Here is a 24,990-nt window from a genome sequence, read left to right on the forward strand (position 1 = left end):
GCCTGCCGGCTTTGTCTAGTTGCAGAGTGAGGGCTGCTCTCTAGTTGTGGTGTGTAGGTTTCTCACTGTGCATGTGGTGGCTTTCCTTGCTGTGGAGCTTGGGCTCTAGGCACACAGCTTCTTTAACTGCAGCACTTGGGCTTAGTTGCGCGTCGCTGGCCCTAGGGCGCGTAGGCTTCAGTAGTTGTGCCACAGGAGCTCATTAGCTGTGGCTCGCAGGCTGTGGAATCTTCCTGGACCAAAGGATCAAACCTGTGTCCCCTGCACTGGCAGGTGGATTCTTATCCGCCATGCCACCAGAGAAGTCCCAGTCATACTTTTTTTCTTTGGACAGGAAAAAAAAAAGACCTTTATTCCCCTGTTTTCAAACAGTTGGTTGCTAGTATAACGTTTATGAGTTTTGGCAGATATATCATAGTTTCCCAATTACTTTCAGATAGCAACACAACTTGTATTATGCGTTAACCAGGAAAACAAGACGTTTTAACCTTTTCCCAAGTACATCAATGAATCCATCCATACTTCTTTCTTTCCAGCAATTTCTACACATGTTGATTAATTTTTCTTCCTCTTTTCACCTCTCCAGTTATTTTTGGATCTACCGTCCATATAGGAATTTATTTAGTAATAGAGAAGGATGACAGTGATCTCTTTTATTCTTGGACTGCGGTTAGATCATTTCCTTAGGAGATACTTCATTTTAGAACTAGCTGAACATGTTTTACTTCAAGAATACAAAAGAAACCTAAAATAAACTTTTTTCAGTGAAGTATATAAAATAGGCATTAGCTCTTTTTTTTTTTAATTTAAAGAATTCCTGGAAATAAAAGGTTGAAAAAGAAAACAGTGGAAAAAATAAGAGTAATTATATTTTATGGTTCATTCAGTGATACTTTTTAACTAAAGAATTTCATTCTCTTAACTGAGGTCAGTATTTGATGAATCATTATTTTTATTAATGAGTCATTGTCATTTTTCTCACTAATTCTTTAAATATGGTTTCCTTTAGTTCTTTACTCATTATTTGATAGAGTGTCCTTCAGTTTGGATTTGATGTATAAGTAAATTATTAATGTGTCTCTGTGTGTTTGTGTATTTTCTATCTTTTAAGGTTAATGATGTTAGGATTTCATTTGCTTCTAGTTGGAATGTGGCACTTGATAATCACAAGCCCTAATTTGCCGTCTGACAAATAGGTTCGTTTTGTTGATGGGACTGCTCTTTGTTTTCAGTAAGCCACTACCCTTGCCACAATCACAATTACTGGTGTTCAACTAAAGGTTGACAACTAAAGGTTACATTTATGTAAATTTGAATTCCTTGGCCATGCATAATATTTTTTTAGCCTGTGATGAATCTTTTAGTTATAGTTTCTATACACAAACTTTTTCAGATACCACCGATTTAATATTTCATTAAATTCCTTTTGGCATTACTGAAAGTTAGCTGCTTGCAAGAACAGAAATCTCTGCAAGTAACCTAAGGAAAGGAGATACAGGTCAGTCTCATGGAAATAAGGTTTAGAGGTACAACCCAAAGATACAGGCACACTTCTGTTGTTAGGATGCTTTTCTCTGTGTGTCTGTGTGTATGTCTGGGTCTGCCTCACATTGCATGTTCTCTCATTTCTGCATCTCTCTCTTCTGTTCCTGTTTATCGTCATTCTCTGGTTGCATTTGTGAAGAAGGGCCAGTGACTTCTGAATCCACATAACCAGTTACATCTCTGTTGTCCATGCTCACCTAAATGGTGCAGCCTCTGTGTGCCAAGTTCAGATTCCTGGGAGGAGAACTTTAACGTACCCATCCTGGTCCAGTTAGATTTGGCAGAATAGTCATCCTTTTCTGTAAAATCTGTAGAGGGCACATTTTCTAAAAGGTGGATGCGAGCCAAGAGTGGTCTCAATAGTACAACTTTTGGAGTGAGTTTGGTGTGTGCGTGCTCAGTTGCTTCAGTCATGTCTGACTTTGTGACGCTGTGGCCTCTAGCCCACCAGCCTCCTACGTCCATGCGTTTCTTCAGGCAAGAATACTGGAGTGGGTTGCCGTGCTCTCCAAGGGATCCTTCCGATGCAGGGATTGAACCGTCGTCTCTTGTCTCCTGCATTGGCAGGCAGATTCTTTACTGCTAGTGCCACCTATAGTAAATGCCAAATGTTTTTGGAAACCTGATATTGTCTTTTGCCGAGGAAAGTCTGTGTAGAAAGCCATTTCTGAAACAGTGATCGCAACAGAATTAAACATTATATACAGATATGTTGTTTTTAGTCATTTCATTTGGAAATAACTTTGTGCATAAAAACAGAAACATGCTCATAAAATATGAAAACTGTTGTGTGTACCTTGTCCATATATTAACAATGGCCAGTCTTAAACAATAAAAGGCTCCTGGTTAAATATTCTGGAACTCAAAAGTTGAATGATGAGAATTCAGTGTTAATATTTAGGGGCCCAGTGAACATTTCCTTTTGAAATCCTCCCAAGTGGAGCCACTTGAGAAGAAAAAGGGAATCAGGCAAATAAAGATCCAAGTAAATTTTATCTCATCGCTGAGAAAAAGTTGTGTTGGAGGTTGTTACTTAGCTCTGCAGTAATGTCAGATTACTGCATGTATTCTCTGTATGTATTCTCTGTCCCCTACGTTTAGATCTTGGAACTGCCCACTGACAGAAGGATTGTGTCTGCAGAGCTTTTCCCTGGTGTCATTGCCTCATTCGTTCCTGCGCCTTCGTTCTTTCTGTTCTGCTCCTTGCTTCTGAGTGGCATACCATATGATAAAGGTCATATATCCCACTTAAAGTTACAAGGTTCTCGTGAGGTCTGCCTAAAGATTGGCCATTTGTCTGAGTCCTGGATACTGAGTGATACCAAAAACGTAAGATTGACGGGAGCACTCTGTAGTCAATTTAGCTGGCATTCTGTTGGGAACGTCTCCACCTACCTGGTTATCATTAGTTGTTATTATTAAATTTTGGTAAAAGGCAAGTAGAGGTGCTTTGAATTAGCTTCCAGGGTCTTCTGATTGTCTGCGTCTTGTATTCTAGTCTTGATTTTGTTGAAGACTTAGGCTTCCCTGGCTGCCTTCAGTGCAGGAGACCCAGGTTCGATCCTTGAGTTGGAAAGATCCCCTGGAGGAGAAAATGGCAACCCACACCAGTATTCTTGCCTGGAGAATTCCATGGACAGAGGAGCCTGGCAGGCTACAGTCCATGGGGTTGCAAAGAGTTGGACATGACTGAGCGACTAACACACTTGTGAGCTGCACATGGTATGACTTTCAAATGTGCCTGATTTGATTTTCTAGCATTTTAGCTCCCCAGGACAGCCATATTAGGGTCGTCCTGGGACCATCTGTTCTTGAATGTTTCACCTTGTTTTAGCCCTATGCCTAATGAAATCCTGTTTCTCTGGATTCTTGGGGTAGTATATGATCCACTGCTACTTGGCACATCTCTGCCTCTTCCATTCTTATATTTTAGAAATAGCTGATTCTGATCCTAATCTTAAACTTGTAGGGCCCCAAATAGTGTTTTTTTTTTTTTTTTTTTTTTTTGTGGTTCTCTAACCTCCACTAGGACCCAGAAGTTCTTCTGCAGTGAGTAGGGGACATCCTCAAGATCCTGTGGCTGCTGGTATTCCTAATGGAGTGCTGCTGCTTTGTCACTAAGCTGATTGCTTGGCCAGTGGTTCTCCCTTCACGTGGCCCTGAACTTTGAGTGCTAGTACCCTATTTTTGGATTAAGCTAGGGTAGTCAAAGCTGTGGTTTTTTCAGGAGTCATGTATGGATGTGAGAGTTGGACTATAAAGAAAGCTGAGTGCTGAAAAATTGATGCTTTTGAATTGTGGTGTTGGAGAAGACTCTTGAGAGTCCTTTGGACTGCAAGGAGATCCAACCAGTCCATCCTAAAGAAAATCAGTCCTGAATATTCACTGGAAGGACTGATGCTGAAGCTGAAACTCCAATCCTTTGGCCACCTGATGTGAAGAACTGACTCATTTGAAAAGATCCTATGCTGGGAAAGATTGAAGGCAGGAGGAGAAGGGGATGACAGAGGATGACATGGTTGGATGGCATCACTGACTCAGTGGACATGGGTTTGGGTGGACTCTGGCAGTTGATGATGGACAGGGAGGCCTGGTTCATGGGGTCGCAAAGAGTTGGACATGACTGAGCAACTGAACTGAACTGCCCTTTTGACAGATATGGTATAAGATTTTTTACTAGGGCAAAAACGCATTCATGCCCTGAATATATAACCGTCCTGTTTAGACCACAGGTCCTTGTAATTGTTTCAGGAGTAGTGTTTTATCTGAGGACAAATCCCCGGGGTGGTGTGGTGTTACCTGCTCTGATGAAGTCTTTCGCACTGAGAAATCAGGTAGATTGGTGGTCTGCCTAGATTTGGATGTTCAGTCAGCCAGTCTTGTACCAAGTTTTAAGGCTCCCAGTAACTGATAAGTTGGACGCTGGTTCTTCATCCCACTGCTGTGCACCTGTGAGGCCTGTGCCCCATGTCTGTCCTCTCTTCCATGGGTTTAGGTTAACTCAGTAGCTGTCATACTATATTTCTTTCAAGATACCATCTATTTTTAAATGCATCCCAATACCAGAGATACAACTTCTCCCCCCTCAGTTTTATTGAGAAATAATTGACATACATCACTGTATAAATTTTAAGGTGTACAGCGTCGTGGTTTAATTTACATATGCAGGCATACCTTATTTTATTGTGCTTTGCTTTACTGTGCTTCACAGATACCATATGTTTTACAAATTAAAGGTGTTTTAAAATTAGCAATAAGGAATTTTAAAACTAAGGTATATACATTTTCTTTTCTTTTTTTTTTTGGTTATAACTATAGTGTAGTGTATATATTAACTTTTATATGCACTGGGAAACCGTAGCATTTGTGTGACTCACTTCTTGGGATAACTGGCTTTGTTCCTGTGGTCTGGAAACAATTCTGTGATATCTCTGATATTTACCAAACCGAGGTAGGCCTGTATGGTGAAATGATTACCACAGTAAGTTTAGTTAGCTTCCATCATCATATAGAGATACTAAACTTATGTTTGGAGATCAGTAAAATGTAGTTGTATGGTTAGCACTAGAGATTAAAAGATGGAAGTGCTCTTTAGCACTTGGCAGGGTCTAAGCTGGTGCCCCAGCTTCAGTAGTTTTGCTTGTATGTGTAAAAGAGACATGGATTCACTCCAGAATCTTGCTGGCCTAGGTCATGACCAAATTCACTTGGCTCTTTCCAGTGTACTGCTTTCCTTCTAAAATACTTAATTCTCAAGGATGGCATTGCCACCATCTTATCCAGTAGTATCATAAAATATTTTTGTTCAGCTCTGGGCTTCCCTCATGGCTCAGCAGTAAAGAATCTGCCTGCCAATGCAGGAGACGCGGGTTTGATCCCTGGGTCAAGAAGATCCCCTGAAGGAGGGAATGGCTGCCCACTTCGGTATTCTTGCCTGGAGAATCCCATGAACAGAGCCTGGCGGGGCTAGAGTCCGTGGGGTTGCAGAAGAGTTAGACGTGACTTGGTGACTAAACGACGTCTCCCCTCTTCTCTCCTGCTTCCAGCAACTTGCTTGATTCCTGATCGTACTTTTATGATGTGGATTTTGCCAGGCGTCATTAGCCTGCTTGGTATGGTTTGGTGGCTTCACTGATCTTTGGAATATTGTATGTGAGTCCTGGAAGCTTCGCTGCAGAACTGTCCATGTCCATTTGTCTGTTTTCCCACGTGAAGTCAATTCTGTTTAAGTATGTGTCTTTAATGTTAATGCCCCAAAGCCATTCACTACATGTAAATCTTCAAAGTCCTGTTAAATACGCCATTTTGCTAACTTCTCTGGGTATACCTTTATTCTCAGGGCAGTTGAGGTTGAGGTGTATTTTGTTGTCTGCTAGAGAAGGCAATGGCAACCCACTCCAGTACTCTTGCCTGGAAAATCCCATGGACAGAAGAGCCTGCTAGGCTGCAGTCCATGGGGTCGCTAAGAGTCGGGCAGAGTGACTTCACTTTCACTTTTCACTTCCATGCATTGGAGAAGGAAATGGCAACCCACTCCAGTGGAGAATCCTAGGGAAGGTGGAACCTGGTGGGCTGCCGTCTATGAGGTCTCACGGAGTCGGGCATGACTGAAGCGACTTAGCAGCAGCAGCAGCAGGAAATGTAAAATTCTCCCCTCTCCCTCTTTTCTGAGGTGAAATTGATCATTCTTTTAATTTTTATTGTTTATTGTTTTTAGCTGCATTGGGTCTTCGTTGGCTTCCTGCAGGCTTAGTTGCCCTGGAGGCGTGGGATCTTAGTTCCCGACCAGCCATTGAATGCACACCCTCCGCATTGGAAGGCAGACTCTTAAACACTGGACTGCCAGGGAAGTCCCCAAGTTTCTAATAAGTACTGTTCATCAGAAATTTCCAGGCTGCAGAGACAGGGCATGGTCCTGTATTTCATCCATCACTGTCTTATGAGGTGTACTCTATTGTTTATAGTTTGTAGAGGCTCACCTGGGAACTCCCATCTGTATGTCCAGGCCAGTTGAAGCCAGATAGCTATAACTTTGATTTCATGTGAATCCATTTCTGGGCTTCCTAGAGATTTAATTGTATTGGATGGATACATAAGCCATGGATTTTACCTGACATCTGTAAGTTACTGGTCTTATTAACTACTTAGCTAACCTCTGCTGCTGCTGCTGCTAAGTCGCTTCAGTCGTGTCCGACTCTGTGCGACCCCATAGACGGAAGCCCACCAGGCTCCCCCATCCCCGGGATTCTCTGGGCAAGAAGACTGGAGTGGGTTGCCATTTCCTTCTCCAATGCATGAAAGTGAAAAGTGAAAGCTAATCTCTAGTGATCTTAATTTAACCAGATCCCTAAAACTAAGTTTAAAAGAATCTCCTCAAATCTAAACAGTATCTGCTTTCCCTGCCTCACATTTAAATCTGCTTGTTTATTTTTTAATATAAATTTAAAAAATATTATTTTATTTATAAAGTACTTGGTAGTTTTGGGTCTTCATTGCTGCATGGGCTTTCTCTAGTTGTGATGAGCTGGGGCTACTCATCTTTGTGGTGTGCGGGCCTCTCACTGTGGCTTTTCTTGTGGCCCAAAGGCTCTTGGCATGTGGGCTTTAGTTGCCTGTGGCATGTGAAATCTTCCTGGACCAGGGATCAAACCTGTGTCCCCTGCATTGGAAGGCAGATTCTTACCCACTATACCACCAGGGAAGTCCGGCTTCTTTATTTTTAAACAAATTGAAAAAAAAAAAACCACACACACACTTATTTGGCTGCAGTGGGTCTTAGTTTTGGCATATGTGCTTTAGTTCCCTGACCAAGGATTGAATCTGGGCTTCTGCCTTGGGAGTGTGGCGTGTTATCCACTGGACCACCAGCAAAGTGCTATAAACCTGCTTCTTAATGTTGATCTCCTTGTGGCTCCCTTAGTCTAAACTCTAATTTTCTCAAAGCCTTCATTCTCAGAAGGGTAGCTTCATCATTTAAGTTCCTGTGTCAAAAGTGAAGTCCCGTGGACCATGGTAGTCAGTCATCGTCTTAAATATAAGCTGCCCACTGTGGCCTGGCAGAGCACCAAGACTGGCCCCAAGAGAGCACCAGAACCCTGAGTCTAGGCCCTCCTTTCTTCAGAGGATGCTTTGACCTGTTTTCCCGCCCACCAGAATCGTATGTTACCTTATCCTGAGTCTTAAACAGGACTAGTGACAGCTGCTGATTTCTCTTCAGGGTTGAGTACTCACTGAGGCCTGCCAGGCTCCTCTCTGTCCTTGGAATTCTCCAGGCAAGAATACTGGAGTGGGTTACCATTTCCTCCTCCAGGGAATCTTCCCAACACAGATCGAACCCACATCTCTTGGGTCTCCTACATTGGCAGGCGATTCTTTATCACTAGCGCCACGTGGGAAGTCGAGTACTGTAGTAGTTGGCAACTCTTCATGGCTTTGTAATTTGGACAGACCCAGTTGTTAGCTCTCAGAGTGCCTGTTTTCACTTGAGTGTTCCCAAATCCCTAGATATCTATCAGTCTCATTTTGTCCAGCCTTTTTATCCACCTTGGTTATTGCCCTTAAATTCCTCCTGGGGTTGTGTGTTGGGAGGTGCTGGAATCTGATTGCTTTGCAGTTTGTTATTCAGAGTACTAGGCATGGCCCCATGCCTAAGTTTTCTGATATATTCATCCAAATTTAACCTTGTGTTTTTATCCTAAACAGCATTGAACGATGTTCTAATTCTGCGTGAGGCCACATTGGACTGGATTATTTTTCCTGAGCTTCTTCATTTGCCCATGTTATAAACCACTGTGATCTCAGGTTAACTGAATGGGTGAACCCTGAAGTCTGAAAGGGCCTAATTAGCACATAACTTAGTGACTTCCAAAGTTACTTGTAAGAAAGTGGTGAAAAGATAGTAAGTTCTTGAAAATCCTAGTTTAATAATGTATAGCACTTGTATTTTTTCAGTATTTTGATTTTAATTAGAGAAAGATATGAAAGGTAAAAGGCACGAGAAATAGCTTTGGCTAAAAAATACTTATTTTCTTGAAATAAGTAAATTAACTCCTTTGTTTTCTCTTTTTTAAATAGGGTTACACATCGTTTTGGAATGACTGTATATCATCTGGATTACGTGGCTGTATGTTGATTGAATTAGCGTTGAGAGGAAGGTTACAGCTAGAGGCTTGCGGAATGAGACGTAAAAGTCTATTAACAAGAAAGGTAAGAGGGGACCTATATAACATAGCCTTTTTGAAGAGTTTGTGCTGCCTAAAGATGAAGAATGTTTCTACTAACAGTTTTCTATTTTATTGAAGTATAGTTGATTTACACTATGCTGATTCTTGCTATATAATGAAGGAATTAGTTATATGTATACATTCTTTTTTTATAAGTTTCAAGTCAAGTTTCATTGAGGACCTTACTGTAGCTCAGGAGACAGCCTCTTGGATAGGTCTGAGGAACTGGTCCTGTACATTCTTTTTTATATTCTTTTCCATTGTGGCTTATCACAGGATATTGAATAAGTTTGCTGTATTATACAGTAGAACCATGTTGTTTTACTAAGAGCTTTCAGAAGTTGAAGTCGATTTTAAAGTTAAATCTTTATTGAATCATGATTCCATATCTTGTTTTTTGCATCTTTGATTTTTTGGTTCTTTGTACATAGTGACTAATGTGATTCATTGTTAGGATCATCAGCCGTTGCATCCTGCATATTCAATAAGACTCCCAAACTCTATTTGCTATTCCTGAAAACCATGATTTGGAAGACTTGACAGAAGTACTCAAAAGTGATACTGTGCAAATTAACCATCCATAGGCTATTGATCTTTTTGTCAGAATACAAATACTTTTCAGATCTCCTCTCCATTGTTAAAGTCTGTGTTAATACAGGTGTTGACTAGTTTCTAGAATTTTTAACTTTCATTTCAGTCTAAAATATTTAAGGCCATTTCTCTTCGTCTGTCATTGATTCTTGGGGGATGTAGGGTGTTTCAAAACTGTTTTTTTCATAATGCATTGTATGATGTGAATCCAAAATGCTTTAGGGTGAAAACTGAACATTTTTTGATTGATATACTAGATAGAATAATAATCCTATGGGAAAGAATATATTTTTGAAAATTATATACACAGTAGACATGGTATAGCAGAAAATATTCCTCATGGAATATTAAATTTAGTCATTTAAAGTAGAGTCAAATGAACTGGCATGAGATTAGTTTTGAAATTACTGTCTTAGATATTTGTCATAAAGCAGAATATAATTTTTATTTCCGTTTTACTGTGCAACCATATATTTATGGGGGACAAAAACCTTAGGAATTTTTAATTATCAGTGAAATATATACATTAATTACTAGTAGTAATAGAAAGTACAAGTAATGTTACATTAATATTATGGATCCCTGACCTAAGAAAAAATATCCAACTATACCCGGTTTATTATAATCCTGACACTTGTCTCAAAATGATGGGCATGCGGTGTGTTGAGGCCAGATGGCAGTCGATTTCGGGAGTTAATGGAAAGTAAGAAGTGGTGGCATGACCACAGCATATAGACATACAACTTTTTATCCCAGGGCTTTTTAGTTTTTCTTTTTCTGACACCCTACTACAAGCATGGCCCAGAATAGCACTTTCCAGTCAAACTCTCTATGATAATGAAAGTGTTCTGTATCTGCTTTGTCCAGTATGGTGGCCACCAGCCACATGTCTGTGAACTAGACAGTTGGAATGTGGATCATGCAAATAGACATGCTGTAAATAAAAACACAATGGCTCTTTGAAGACTTACTATGGGAGAAATAAGAATGTGAAATATCTCAATTACATGTCAATATTTTGCCTATGGTGGGTTAATTCAAATATATTAAAATTAATTGTGCTTATTTTTCTTTTTAAATATAACAACTAAAAAATTTAAAAATAGATTTGTGGCTTGTATTTCTGGTTCTAATGATATTTCCATTGGGTCATGTTGTCTCCGAAATAGATACTGTATTTTCTTTAACCTTTTATAGTTCATTATTGACCAGAGACATATTAATACATTAGTCTTTTGTACATGAACGTTATTGATGAGAAATGTTTCAGTATTCACTTACACAACAAATTGCTTGCCACAGGGATCAGTTTCTGCCGAAATCCCCGTCAATAATGTGCTAAGATTGATCAAAGAGGAAGGGACATGCTGCCAATGACAAGTATTCAGAAAGACCCCCATTTTAAAAATAGTATTGTTAAATTTCGTAATATTTTAATAGCTAACAAAGTATCAATAATATAAAAGTTAAGCTTTGATATTACAGAATTTCAGCTAGAGATTTGTTTAGCCAAGAGTGTTATGGAAGGCTTTAAAAACTCTAAAGCAGTGTAGTGTTTTCTTCTGTCATCCCCTACTTCTGGATTTTTCTACTCTTTTGCACCACACGGCATGTGGGGTCTTAGTTTCCTGACCAGGGGTGGAACCCACATCCCCTGCATTGGAAGCACAGAGTCTTAACTGCTGGACCACTAGGGAAGTCCCTTGGATTGTTCTGTTCTTCAAGTGGATTCTATATCCATCTTAACTTAATGTTTTGTAGTATTTAAAATTTTTATGTAATCAAACCTATTGGTATTTTCAGGGTTTCTGCTGGTTGTCACAGTTTTGAGAAAACTTGCTCATTCTCTCAATTATATTTCATATTTAAATCTATCTTTTATTGCAGTGTAAACTCTGAGGAGCCAAGTCTTCCTTTTTACCTCTAATTTGTTAGCCACTTGTTTTAGTAATGTCTTGTTGGAAAATTAATTGCTCCAGTAATGTGAAATGTCACCTTTATTATATACCGAATTCTGATATGTAATTGAGTCTGTTTCTGTAATTAATAAATGTTTGAAAAATGAATTTCTGTATCAGATAGCCCAAGGTTTAGCAGTGAAGGGAATTGCAATGAGTATAAACTCTTCTACCATTTTGCTTTACTCATTAAGGCACATTTTTGTTTATGTTATATTTTCATTTATGATTGTGGCTAATCTGGTTAGGTTAAATATAGGATTTCCTTAATATGGAATTAATTGAAAATCTGAACTTTGATAACTGCATGAACACTTGGAGCTTTAAGCATGGTGAAATGTTTACATAATTTTTTTTTAATCTGAAGAGATCAAATAGATCATGTGATTCTTACTCATTACATTGTAGGTGATTTGTAAGTCAGATGCTCCAACAGGGGATGTTCTTCTTGATGAAGCTCTGAAGCACGTTAAGGAGACTCAGCCTCCAGAAACGGTCCAGAACTGGATTGAATTACTTAGCGGTAAGCTTCTGTGTATAAGCTGAAAACTGAATTCTTGGAAAGACTTTTGTAAAAATTTAAATACTTTTGAAAGGAACTTGGACAAAATAGCCACAAATTTGTTTAGTGGTAGGCAAATCCCATGGACGGAGGAGCCTGGTAGGCTACAGTCCATAGGGTCGCTAAGAGTTGAACATGACTGAGCAACTTCACTTTCACTTTTCACTTTGATGCATTGGAGAAGGAAATGGCAACCCACTCCAGTGTTCTTGCCTGGAGAATCCTAGGGACAGAGGAGCCTGGTGGGCTGCCATCTATGGGCTCACACAGAGTTGGACACGACTGAAGTGACTTAGCAGCAGCAGCAGCAGACAAACTTGAAAGCGAATTAGTTACTAAATGAGGAAGACTGTGGTTTTTAAAATTTCATCACCTTTAATGAGATAGCAGGTGTGACTGAGATTATGTATACTTCCTTAGAGCTCCTGTCATTCTTTGTCAAAATTATTTCATGCTACCTTATTCTGGATAGGCTAGGTTAAGCTGTGGAAACAAACAACCCTAAAACCTCATGTACTGCTCATTTCATGTCCAAATATATTACTATTTAGAGTACCTTTCAAAAACATTTGGATGTTATCAGAGATTAGTAATTAACATAATGTTATTTTTCTCACTTATCAATGGAATTTCTACAGTAATAGTTGTATTATGAAGATGTTCTTGTATCAGTAAAAGATTGAGTTTTGCGTGTTTTTTGAAACATAAATACACATATTCCAAACCTAGCTAATAGAGCAATAAATGAGTACTTTACACTTATGGCAGAGTTCATTCTTCCTTTTTGGTAAAGAACATAAATTTTCACAAGGTTGTCTTGGTAATTTTGAGAGGTTATTTTGGCCCACACTCTGGTAGATCTGTTGATAAATTTTCTTTTTACCTCATTGAGTAAGAGAAACTTTAATGTGACCCTTTTTCCTTCTTTGTGCTTGTGATGTTGGTGTTGTGTTCAATTCCAATTTTTTTTATTGTAGGAAATCTTAAATTAAAATTACTTTACCCATTTGATGAAAGTTTGTTAAAACTACGTGCTTACTCAGCGCGTACCAGGACTGTGTCACAGTGCTCAGAACACTGTCAGCCCTCTTTGCGTGAGCCTTCCACCTGTTTGGCAAACCGTAGCCATTGACAGAGGCTCAGTGAGGGTATGAATATTAACTTTAACTGTTAAAAATCAGCAAATGTGATTTTTTAGATGGAAATAGAAGTGTTAATAACTTCTAACTGTGCCCTGACAGATTATTTCTGCGTTCTCTGGAGATCACTGGCCTAAGCAGTCTTTGTGTCCTGCTTATATTGTACTGCCATTGCTGGACCATTACTACGTATAGTGTGCAAATTAGAATTTGTAATTAGATTCTCAACTGACCAAAAAGAGCGTTTCTTAAAGTTGTCATTAGCTTTTTTGGGAAGTGAGAGTGCTAAAGTTCTTTTTATGGTATGTAGTGGGTCTTGCCTTAAATCAGTGTTTTTGATATTCACTTTGGTGCAACTTAACCCTGTGAAGGTGTTTCCAGACGCTCCCTCCATCAACGAGCTCTTTATCTTACACTGTATGTGCTAACATCACATGGGGATGTGGTTTAATAGTATATCTTAGATCACCAGATTTCCTTTGATAGTTCATATGCTTGTTATGTGCACATGCTATGTAGGGAGTATGACTTGCAAAGAGTTGAATCTTACCATTTAAGGTGACTATATACTTCTTAAACTTTATATGTGAATGTAATGTTTTATGCATGTAGCTTATCCAGTACTCAGTTATATGATAATTGAACATGGTTTTCAACTTGAGCTGGTATACATTGTTCTTATCTGATTAAGGAGTGAAAGGAGGGCAGAAGTCTATAACTTTTTCTCAAAAGTAGTAGATATAATTATGACTTTATGAAACAGTGCCCATTTAAGTCAGGAACTGGCTGATACTTAGAAAGTGCCTTTAAAATTTTTTTTTAAACAGCATCCTGTGAAGTTTAGTATGGCTGTTACTGCCAAAATACTATTACCTGTAGTACTTTGGTTGCATATTCCTGATGTAAATAAGAATGATTAGTAATTTTAGCGTAAAAGAAAGAAATCTGCAGTGGGAGAAAGGGAAAAAGCACATTTCTTTTAAATTAAGAAAATACCTTCTTCCCACCTAGTTAAAGTACTGATAGTGATTGCTAATTTTTTAAAATAAAAAATTGTATCCAACCTAACAACATTTTAACCATTTTTAAGTGTTCAGTTCTGTGGGTTAGCTTGTTGATGTAAAACTTTTTAGTAGCTTCAAGATAATAAGTGGTATCAAATACCAGTTATTGCAGCAGTACTGATGTAAGTACTATAAAACATAAAATGAAGTGCTACTATACTAAGTCTTAAAATCCATTTGGGCAACAATTGTATATTTCTGATAACAGATTAGAGTTTAATGGTATGATGTTCTTTAAATGCATTCAGTTCAGTTCAGTCACTCAGTCATGTCCAACTCTTTATGACCCAAGGAACTGCAGCACACCAGGCCTCCCTGTCCATCACCAACTCCTGAAGTTTACTCAGACTCATGTCCATTAGGTCATTGATGCCATCCAACCATCTTATCCTCTGTTGTCCCCTTGTCCTCCTGCCTTCAATCTTTCCCAGCATCAGGGTCTTTTCAGGTGAGTCAGCTCTTCGCATCAGGTGGCCAAAGTATTGGAGTTTCAGCTTCAACATTAGTCCTTCCAATGAACACTCAGGACTGATCTCCTTTAGGATGGACTGGTTGGATCTCCTTGCAGTCCAAGGGACTCTCAGGAGTCTTCTCCAACACCACAGTTCAAAAGCATCAATTCTTCGGCGCTCAGCTTGCTTTATAGTCCAGCTGTCACATCCGTACATGACCACTGGAAAAACCATAGCCTTGACTAGACAGACCTTTGTTGGCAAATAATGTCTCTGCTTTTGAATATTCTGTCTAGGTTGGTCATAACTTTACTTCCAAAGAGTAAGCGTCTTTTAATTTCATGGCTGCAGTCACCATCTGCAGTGATTTTGGAGCCCCCCCAAAATAAAGTCTGACACTGTTTCCATTGTTTCCCCGTCTATTTGCCATGAAGTGACGGGACCACATGCCATGATCTTAGTTTTTTTTAATGTTGAGCTTTAAGCCAACCTTTTCACTCTCCTCTTTCACTTTCATCAAGAGACTGTTTAGTTCTTCTTCACTTTTTCCATAAGTGCATTACCCCAGAGAAAACAAATCACTGGGAGCTTTAGTAGCTGGAGAAAGTGGGACTTGATTTGGGCCTTTGAAGGTCAAAAATGAGACAGAAGAAAGTGTTCTTGTTCAGAAGGATAAGAAGAGGGCCTGGTAAAAATTGGTGGGCCTGTCCTTGCACAGCTAAGTCTGTTCTTGTTTCTGGGTTTTCAGAACCATGTATTGTACTGTATTGTTGAGTGATACGTATGCCTAGGGAGTCAGATTGTGTGTAAAGAAAAAAGAATGATTAACCTATGTTGGTCTGATGGTTTACCTCTGAGATGGAGAAGATAAAAGAAAAGCATGTAAAGTCCTGATATATGATAGGAATGACGTGTAATTTCAGCATAAAGAAAGGAGTCTGGAGTAAAGCTTTCTTCTTTACCTGGGGTGGGAGGCTGAATATCTAGTAATTCATCTTACTATTATTTGTGGTGTGTGTACTGTTGTCGTTCATTCATTCAGTTGTGTCTGAGTCTTTGAAGCCCCATGAACTGTAGCACACCAGGCTTTCCTGTCCTTTACTATATCCTGGAGTTTGCTCAAACTCATGTGCATTGATTCAGTGATGCCATCCAACCATCTCATCCTCTGTTGTCCCCTTCTCCTCCTGCCCTCAATCTTTCCTAGCATCAGGGTCTTTTCAAATGAAATGGCTTTTTGCATCAGGTGGCCAAAGTATTGGAGCTTCAGCATCAGTCCTTCCAATGAATATTCAGGACTCATTTCCTTTAGAATTGACTGGTTTGATCTCCTGGCAGTCCAAGGGACTCTTCAAGAGTCTTCCCCAGCACCACAGTTCAAAATCATCAATTCTTTGGTGCTCAGCGGTGTATATATGTATGCCTGTTAAAACTACCAATTTTCATATATTACTTACTACTTGTTAATAAAAAAATTAATGTATATCTTGGAGGCAAAGACTAAGAAGTTTATTTAAAGACTACCATTTTGAGAATAGTTTGTTTGCTTTCTGAAGTCTTAAACATGTAATTGATCATTTTGGTCACAAGATGTCACTGGAGTGCCAAAGTTATGAACACAGCTGCTTTTTTTGATAATATGATGTCAAGAAAGATGGAAGTTTTTTATAGTGAGATTATTTAGGTGCCTGCCAGTGTGTCTTTTTCACTGAAGTAATTGTTGGGCAGTGGGATATAAGTAACGTTAAGAACTGTGTAAACTTCTCAGTTTCCTTCTTTAACAAAAATGAGCTATGAATGTTTAAAATATGGTTATATAACTTAAAGTCTTTTCACATAGTAAATAATTTAGGGTGAATGACAATACAAATCATAGAAACATCTTTTAATCTAGAATGTTGAATAGTATTCATTCATTGGGGGTTTGTTGCAGTGTATTTAAAAGACATTGAACATCTGCCTAAAATGAAGCAGCTAAATCTTTAGTAGATAGTGTAGGTTAAACCTTTGGGCTTCCCTGGTGGCTCAGACTGTAAAGAATCCACTTGCAATGCGGGAGACCTGGGTTCAATCCCAGAGTTGGGAAGAGCCCCTAGGAGGAGGGCATGGCAGCCCACTCCAGTATTCTTGCTTGGATAATTCCCACGGACAGAGGAGCCTGGTGGGCCACAGCCCGTGGGGTCACACGACTGAGCACACACAGCGTACTAAACCTCTGCTGTATCTTCTCTTCACTGTCCAGCTCGCCGCCTCTCATGCCAGTTTATACTGTTGTCTTAAATATGCTAATGTCAGAGGTAACTTCATTCTTTGTATTTAGCTTAATTTAATTATTTGAAAATAAAAGGCAGAATTGTAAATCAACTAAAACAAAAATTGAAAAATAAAGTTGAACAAAAGGCCCAATAGAATAAAAGATAGCAATGTCAGGGTGCCAAGACACTTTGACCACTCAGTTATTTTATTGTACCTTTTTTGGAGTACTCAAAGTAGTGTTAAACAACATTTACATGTTACCTATACTCGTTCAGCTTTCTGCTTATGAAATTTCATTTAAAAAATATATCTGAGGAGATCTGAACAACATTTTTGTTGGAGTGAACACACAAGATTTGCCCTTTTCTAGGGAATTGCTTCAAAAGATGATGTCTGAGTCTTTTTTTTTTTTTGGTCACTTCCTCTGAGGCAGAAATGATTGCCAGTGAGAAGGTCCAGTCATAAATGGAACACATTATTTTGGGCTCTTCTCTTTTTTAGTAGCAACACTAAACTAAGCTAACATATTTTAGATTTGAGAAACCTGTCACATGAACTTTGTAAGCACTACTTGTTCTGTTGGTTGCAATATGAGAGTTAATTGTGGATATGATGTGGATAAACTTTTTTAGCATGACTTCTGTACCATAGACAGTATGTTATAAACAGCTAATACCCATTTATTTCCAAAGAGAGGGAAAAAGTCACTGTATACTAGCATTGGAGGGATTCTTTTTTTTAGGTCTGCAAAGAAAAAATCTGTGAGTCTCAGAATAATCTTAAAAATCTCCCCCATCCCCCATTATTTGAGAATAGATGGCCAAGATGTTATTTGAGACCTCGATTACCCTTCTGATTGACTAGTGAGTTGCCAGGGAATAGTACTTCTTTGATAACTGACAGATTATTATTATAAGTATAGTTAATTAACCTTAGATTTGAACTATAATTTTTTATGGGCTTTTGTAAATTTCGCTGTTGATTATTTTATGTTTATTAAATTTCCAAAAGTCATGTAAGAGTGTCAGAAGACACAGCCTAGCCAAGTCTTGTCTAGTGTCTTAGGCTGCCTGCCACCTGCCAGTGACATTAGGAAAAAAAATGAAACACAAACTCTGATGAAAGGTAGAGCAGGCAAGCATTTATTGGGGAGATAGTGGGTTGGTACAACAGTGGGAAAAAAATGAACACCATGACTAGCCTTGAAAAGTAGCGTGCCCTTTAACATCAAACTCAGGATATTTCTTATTCCTTTGGGCGCTTGGTTCGTATTGTTTTTATGGCCTTATTTACATCTTATTCTAGCCAGTACTGTTATATTATGAATATTTTTCCCTTCACTTGATTTAAAATTTCTAGAGTTAGAAGTATGTCTTACTAATACTGCATTCTCAGTACCTCATATGATTTTTTAGATCATTATTAAAAGGATAAATTCTTGCTGCCAAAGTGCTGATTCTTGCACACGGGTAAATAATAGCTAACATTTATTGAGAACACACCTTGTTCCAGTCTCTATTCTAAGAACTTGATATATCTCTAACTTAATCTTCATAATAACCCTTATGAGCTGGAAAGAGTTGTTTTTGTTGCTTTACATAGTGGATACAGAGGAATAGAGAAGTTTTGCCCAGGGTTGCACAGTGAGGAAATGACCAAATTGGAATTTAGATCCAAGTAGTCTGGCTCCAGAACTTGCTCTTACACCCTTTTTACTGTGCTATAGTGCTTCCTCAAGTTGCTGTTCATGGTTTCTCTTTTTTATTTTTGTTAATGATTTTTTAACATTAAATGTAGGTGTGGGCTAATTTAATACCAAAAATTGAAAACAAGTAGAATTTCATTTATTACTGAGTTATATTTTTCTTTTGTACTGTTAAGTTTTAAAATCTAATAAGGCCTCAGATATATTTCAGCTCCTTTCATTTTTTGAAGTTATCAAGAAAATTGAATGCAGTGATTATTTTATTTTTTGTGGAAGCTGATTTGCCATGGTTTTTTATTTGAAAAGTTTGTTTTCTCTCTGTATATATTTCTGTGTGGCCAAGCTTTGTGATCCTAGTTTCCCAATCAGAGACTGAATCTGCATCCCTTGCAGTGGAAGTATGGAGTCTTAACCACTGGTCCACCAGTGGTTTACTGTTTCTATTGATTCCCCCCACCCCTTAGTTTTGGATCACAAAACTGCTTCTTTACAAGACTAGTAATTTTTATTAGATGCTGGACACTGTGACTGCCATGTTGTTGTGTGCTGAATTTTGTTTGTCTTTAAAGACCGTTGAAATTTGTTTTGCTAGGCAGTGACCTGTGGATCAGTTTATTGTAAGCTTTGTTAGGCTGGGTCTGGAATAGCCTTTACTGAAGGCCTAGTTTAGCCGTAATACGAAGATGTGATCCTTTTGTAATTCTTTCTAAATGTTCTGGTGTTCAGTGAGACCTTCCCGCTTAAGCCAGTTGGGACTCAGATTTTTCCTAGCCCTCTGTGAACTCTTGGTATTGTTCACCCTACAGCTTTATGGTAGTGCCCCTGGCCCCCCCCCTCCCCCCCCGCACCTTATTTTTACCCTCTGTGGACTTTGTCATCTTAACCCACGTGCCGCCTTTTTTCATCATACCTAAGTGAAAATACCATGTGGATTTCCAGAGCTCTTACTTTGCATAGTCCTCTCTTTCCTAGGACTGCCTTGCATATTGCAGTTGCCTTAGCTTCCTCCAACTCGGATCTCTGCCTTTTTAACAGTGTTACTCCTTTGCTCTGCTTGAAATCTTCTGCTCTACTGCTTGAGATGTGCCTTTAGGTGGTAGGCTTGGGCAGTAGTAGGCTCAGTTAGGTTTCTCTCAAAAGGTAAAAAGGTAAGTCCAAGACTGATTACTTAGTCATAGCTCCATTTTCTTTAGTGTTAAGTATGGCAAAATGACTTTGAACACTAGTATGGAGCTTTCTGTGATGATGGAAATGTTCTCTTTCTGTGCTGTCCATTCAGTAGCCTCTTGCCCCACTTGGCTAATGAGTACTTGAAGCTGGCTAATAGCACTTGAAAGTGGCTAGGGCAGATGAGGAACAGTTGTTTTCCCTCCTTATTTATTTGGCTGTATGGCTTGCAGGATATTAGCTCTCCAATCAGGGATCAAACCTGGGCCCCCTGCAGTGGAAGCATGGACCACAAGGGAATTCTGAATTTTTAAATTAATTTAAATATAATAGCTGTGTATACTGGGGTGGCCAAAAGATTCATTCTTTTTTTCCTCTATAAGCTGGCTCTAGTAGCTCTTAGTTGCCTTTAACTTCATTTGAAACAGTTTTGTTAGATTGTATTATGACAGCTGTCATATCAGTGAACACTTAAAAACTTATCAAAATTGAATTTTTGTCTAGCCATTTAATAGTGAAGATGAAAGAAAAAAGCAACATTTTTGGCATGTTATGTTTTATTATTTCAAGAAAGGGTAAAAACTGAAATGCAAAGAAAAAGGTTTGTGCGGTGTTTGGAGAAGATGCTGAGACTGAATGTGTCAGAAGTGGTTTGCAAAGTTCCGTCCTAGAAATTTTTGCTGGGTGATGCTCCACGGTCAGGTGGCCAGTTGAAGTCGATAGAGATCAAATCAAGACATCAATTGAGAACAGTCAGTGTTATTCCACATGGCACATAGCCAACATACCCAGAGTATCCAAATCAGTTTGTACCTGCTTGGTTATGTTAATTGTTTTGATGTTTGGGTTCCACATAAGTTAAGTGAAAAAAACTTCTTGACCGTTTCCTTGCATGCAATTCTCTACTGAAATGTAAGGAAAACATTCTGCTTTTAAAATAAATTGTCGTGGGTCATGAGAAGTACATGTGGTACAGTAATGTGAAGCAGAAGATCAAGGGCAAGTGACATGAACTACCACTAACCACACCAAGGCTGGTCTTCTCCAAAGAAAGTGATGTTGTGTGTATGGTGGAATTGGAAGGGAGGTCTCTGTTATGAGCTCCTTCTGGAAAACCAAAGGATTCATTCCAACAAGTACTGTTCCCAGTTAGACCAGTAACTGAAAGCAGCACTCGACGAAAAGCACCTGGAATTAGTCAACAGAAAACGTGTAATCTTCCATCAGGATAACAGCATGTTTCTTTGATGACCAGCTAGAAACTGTCACAGCTTGGCCGGCAAGTTCTGACTTGTCCGCCATATTCCCCAGACAGTGCACCTTCAGATTTCCATTTATTTCGGTCTTTACAGAATTTTTTTTAACGGAAAAAATTTCATTTCCCTGGAAGACTGTAAGAGGGACCTGGAACAGTTCTTTGCTCTAAAAGATAAATTTGGAAAGATGCAATTATGACGTTGCCTGAAAAATGGCAAACGGTAGTGGAACAAAGTGGTGAATATGTTGTTCAGTAAAGTTCTTAGTAAAAATGAAAATGTGAAAAACATGTCCTTTATTTTCACTTAAACCAAAGGAACTTTTTGGGCAACCCGGTAGTTAATGACTGCTGTAGTAGACAGTAATACAGTGTTTTTTCTCAATATTACGAAATTTCAGTCTTGCAGCTTTTGTATATAATAGTAAGTGCCTATGGTTGATCTCTACCGTGTCCCAATTTAGAAGCTTACTATAGTATTTTTTTCAAATTACCCAAATAGTTAAATGTTCATTGGAGATTCATTTGAAAACTACAGAAAATACAAGAAAGAAAATTTGTCACATATAATCCCAAAGATAATCAAGATTATTTTATTGTATTTTCCTTCTGGTCTTCTATACAGAAAAAAATTGTTTTAGTGAAAAATATTTGATTTTTAGTGTTTCTATCTTGAAAGGGAATGTGCATAGATAGCAAGATTGAAATGATAAAAATGATTTGTCCATCTGTAATTAGTTGTATATTATTTGTCATCAAAGAATAACATTAGCCTAACAAGCTTTCATCGAAGAAGGCAATGGCGCGCACACACACCCCCCCCAGCCCCCCCCCCCGCCCCCCCTTCCCCCACCCCACTTCAGTACTCTTGCCTGGAAAATCCCATGGATGGAGGAGCCTGGTAGGCTGCAGTCCAGGGGGTCGCTGAGAGTCAGACACGACTGAGAGACTTCACTTTCACTTTTCAGTTTCATGCATTGGAGAAGGAAATGGCAACCCACTCCAGTGTTCTTGCCTGGAGAATCCCAGGGACGGGGCAGCCTGATGGGCTGCCGTCTATGGGGTCGCAGAGTCAGACACGACTGAAGCGACTTAGCAGCAGCAGCAACAAGCTTTCATAGCTTTATAGGCCAGGTATATGTAGCAGCTTCAGGAATGACATATTCATCAGGAAACTTTTTAACTCTTTTCTGTTTGTTGCAGATTGATATTTAATAGGAAAGAAAGTTCATAGTTTGCTATTGGCTGCTTTTTGACAATAGCTAGAGAGAAGGCAAACATAATTTAATATTTGGCTTATTTCCACATTAGGGGAACTGGTTAGGAGACTGCTTTCAGTTCGGTCTTTTGAGTAACTGTTTTACCTGAAAATCATTTGCCAGGTGCTTAGAAACCAAAGGCCTTGGCCCTCAAGGGTTCATGGTTTAGTTAGCAAGAAAACAACTGGATTTTCTACTGTTTCTCCGGAGGAAAAAAATGTCAGATGTTGCTGTGCATTTTAATAATACAGAATTTAATAAAATTAGCAGCTAATACCTATCCTTTCTAACTTCTGGAATTTTTTGTTTAGGTGAGACATGGAATCCATTAAAATTGCATTATCAGTTAAGAAACGTGCGGGAACGATTAGCTAAAAACCTGGTAGAAAAGGGCGTACTGACAACAGAGAAACAGAACTTCCTCCTCTTTGACATGACGACGCACCCCCTCACCAACAACAGCATTAAGCAGCGCCTCATCAAGAAGGTGCAGGAAGCCGTTCTCGACAAATGGGTGAACGACCCTCACCGCATGGACAAGCGCCTGCTGGCCCTCCTCTACCTGGCCCACGCCTCGGACGTCCTGGAGAACGCGTTTGCACCCCTGCTGGACGAGCAGTACGACGTAGCCACCAAGCGGGTGCGGCAGCTCCTGGACTTGGACCCTGAGGTGGAGTGTCTGAAGGCCGGGACCAATGAGGTGCTGTGGGCAGTGGTGGCCGCCTTCACCAAGTGACCCTGCCCAGAACCACGCGTCCCCCTGCTCTCGCGGGAACCAGTCCTTTTTCTTCTATGGACTTCTGGGTTTCTGCAGTTTGTACTTCCACACTGTAACTGGCTTTTGTTTCCTGAAATGGTGGGTGGCTTATTCTTTTGTGTATGTATGCAGGATTCTGCTGGTACGAGAGGCCTTCCTCTTTCTGTTTTGAAAAAAGTTTGACTGCCATATTGGCATTCCATTCCTTGTTGCCATCCTCACTGTTCCCTGTTGCGGGTTTCTGGTGTGCTTTGACTCTCAAAGTACCACCGGTCTCCTCGCCTGCACATCTTTTGGATTACCTCAGGCTGAGTTTTTCCCGTATGTGCGTGTCCATCTAATGTTCTGCCTGCAATTCAGACAGAAGTCACAAAATGGCCTTTAACTCACCAAAGGTAAATATCTGTATCTATTGGGACATTTTATACATAGACCTCAGTTGAGATGTATACTTAGCAAATTATTTTTAAATTGAAATACACAGTAAGTAATATAAAGTGCCCCTTGATTTTGCCTCCCATGTAAATCTATTGTATTATTACACTTGTTATAATTTTAACTATTAAGTCATAAAGGTCCAGTTGTCTCACACAGCCAGTTTGGGATGAGCTGCATTCCAGTTATGCTGTATATAGTTTGAAGTATATATAAATTGTTCCTTCTTCTGGCCACCCCTGCCCATCTTAGTATTTTGCAGGATTTAATTGGTTGTACACCTGGTGCCCCTTACTTGCTACAGTCATTATAATTTGGTGGCAAAATAGACCTCTCATCATTAAGGAGAGAAAAGATGTATGGCTCAGTTGGTCCCAACATTTTTTGAGCTGTGCCATTCATGGTACTCTTTGCCTATGTATCTCCTTTTTGGATTTTTTTTTTTTTTGGTCTTATTTTTATCATTTCTATAGAGAAGAGGCTTGTGACCAGTACTAATCTCGAGTACAGTTTATTTTTTTCTGTCCACAGGTAAATTAATGTCTGCTCTTCAATATCTACTCACACTTTCTTAGGGGAAAACAATCAAATGTCAGTACTAGCAGATGTTGCATGTAAATCGTTAGCAAGTAATGACTACAACTCAGATGATTAAGAATTTTGTAACAGAAAGCTCTGCTGTTTTAATTTTTATATACAATTATGATAATTAGCACATTCTAAGATTATAAACCTTTGCTTTTTAAAGTTTATTTTTACTATTTCTTTATCACTGTTTATTGGATCACCATTGGTTTCATAATGTAAATAGTATATATTGAACAAATTAAATGTCAAATTTTTTATTACCATAGTTCATGTTACTAGTGGGGCTTTCAGGTGTTTAGAGGTTTTTTTGGTTAACCTTCAATGCAAAAGTACTAGATGGTGTATAACTCTAGAGTTGAGTTTTAAGGGATTCCCTAATATGTATACTATCTTTTTATCTGAAGTAATAAATAAACTATGATCTTGAAAGTGCCTGAATCAGAGTAAGCATGTTATTTGTATTTTTGTATTCTGATTTTAGTGGTCTTAGTGTTTTTTCTGATGAAGTTTTACTTAGCCTTAGTGTAGCGTGGCAGTATTTCTACAGAGGGGTTGGAAAACTTTTTCTCATTGGTTCAGATAGTAAATATTGATATTTGAGGCTTTGTGAGCTATACACTGTGTTGCAGCTACTCAACTCTGTTTGAGTGAAAGTTGCTGTTGACAGTACAGATAAATGGGTGAGGGTGTAGTCCAGTAAAACTTCATTTACAAAAACAGGCAGCTGGCCATGAGCAGTGGTTTACCAATCCCTATTTTAATTCACGAAAAAAGTCAGATTTTTCTGTCCATTAAAATAACCTCTTTTACCTCCAAATGATATTGGTGGTGATTAAGTATAGAAAGTATTTATTGTTTCTTCCCATAAAATGAAACTTACCCCATGTCCTAGAATTTCTTTTTAGGTAAACATTTACTGCTTTTCTCCTGAAAAGATTTTAGAAGTGAGGTGCTGGGTGTTTCTGAGGTATCCTTGACTCCACAGCAGCATCTGTCTTCTCAAGCGAGGAGGAAAGGGCCTCGCCCGCACTTCC

At 39.0% G+C, this 24,990-nt stretch overlaps 1 protein-coding gene across 1 annotated transcript in view; it reads left to right on the forward strand.

Moving 5' to 3' along the window:
• Positions 1-24,394, forward strand: part of GOLPH3 (golgi phosphoprotein 3) — a 46,567-nt gene extending 22,173 nt beyond the window's left edge. The window contains exons 2-4 of the mRNA XM_069555954.1: positions 8,620-8,751; positions 11,726-11,840; positions 22,488-24,394. Of these exons, the coding sequence (XP_069412055.1) occupies positions 8,620-8,751; positions 11,726-11,840; positions 22,488-22,912 (672 nt within the window). The 3' untranslated portion in view covers positions 22,913-24,394. The remainder of the gene's footprint in view (positions 1-8,619; positions 8,752-11,725; positions 11,841-22,487) is intronic.
• Positions 24,395-24,990: the final 596 nt, after the last annotated feature.

This window comes from Ovis canadensis, chromosome 16, assembly GCF_042477335.2.
Source record: "Ovis canadensis isolate MfBH-ARS-UI-01 breed Bighorn chromosome 16, ARS-UI_OviCan_v2, whole genome shotgun sequence".
NCBI lineage: Eukaryota > Metazoa > Chordata > Mammalia > Artiodactyla > Bovidae > Ovis > Ovis canadensis.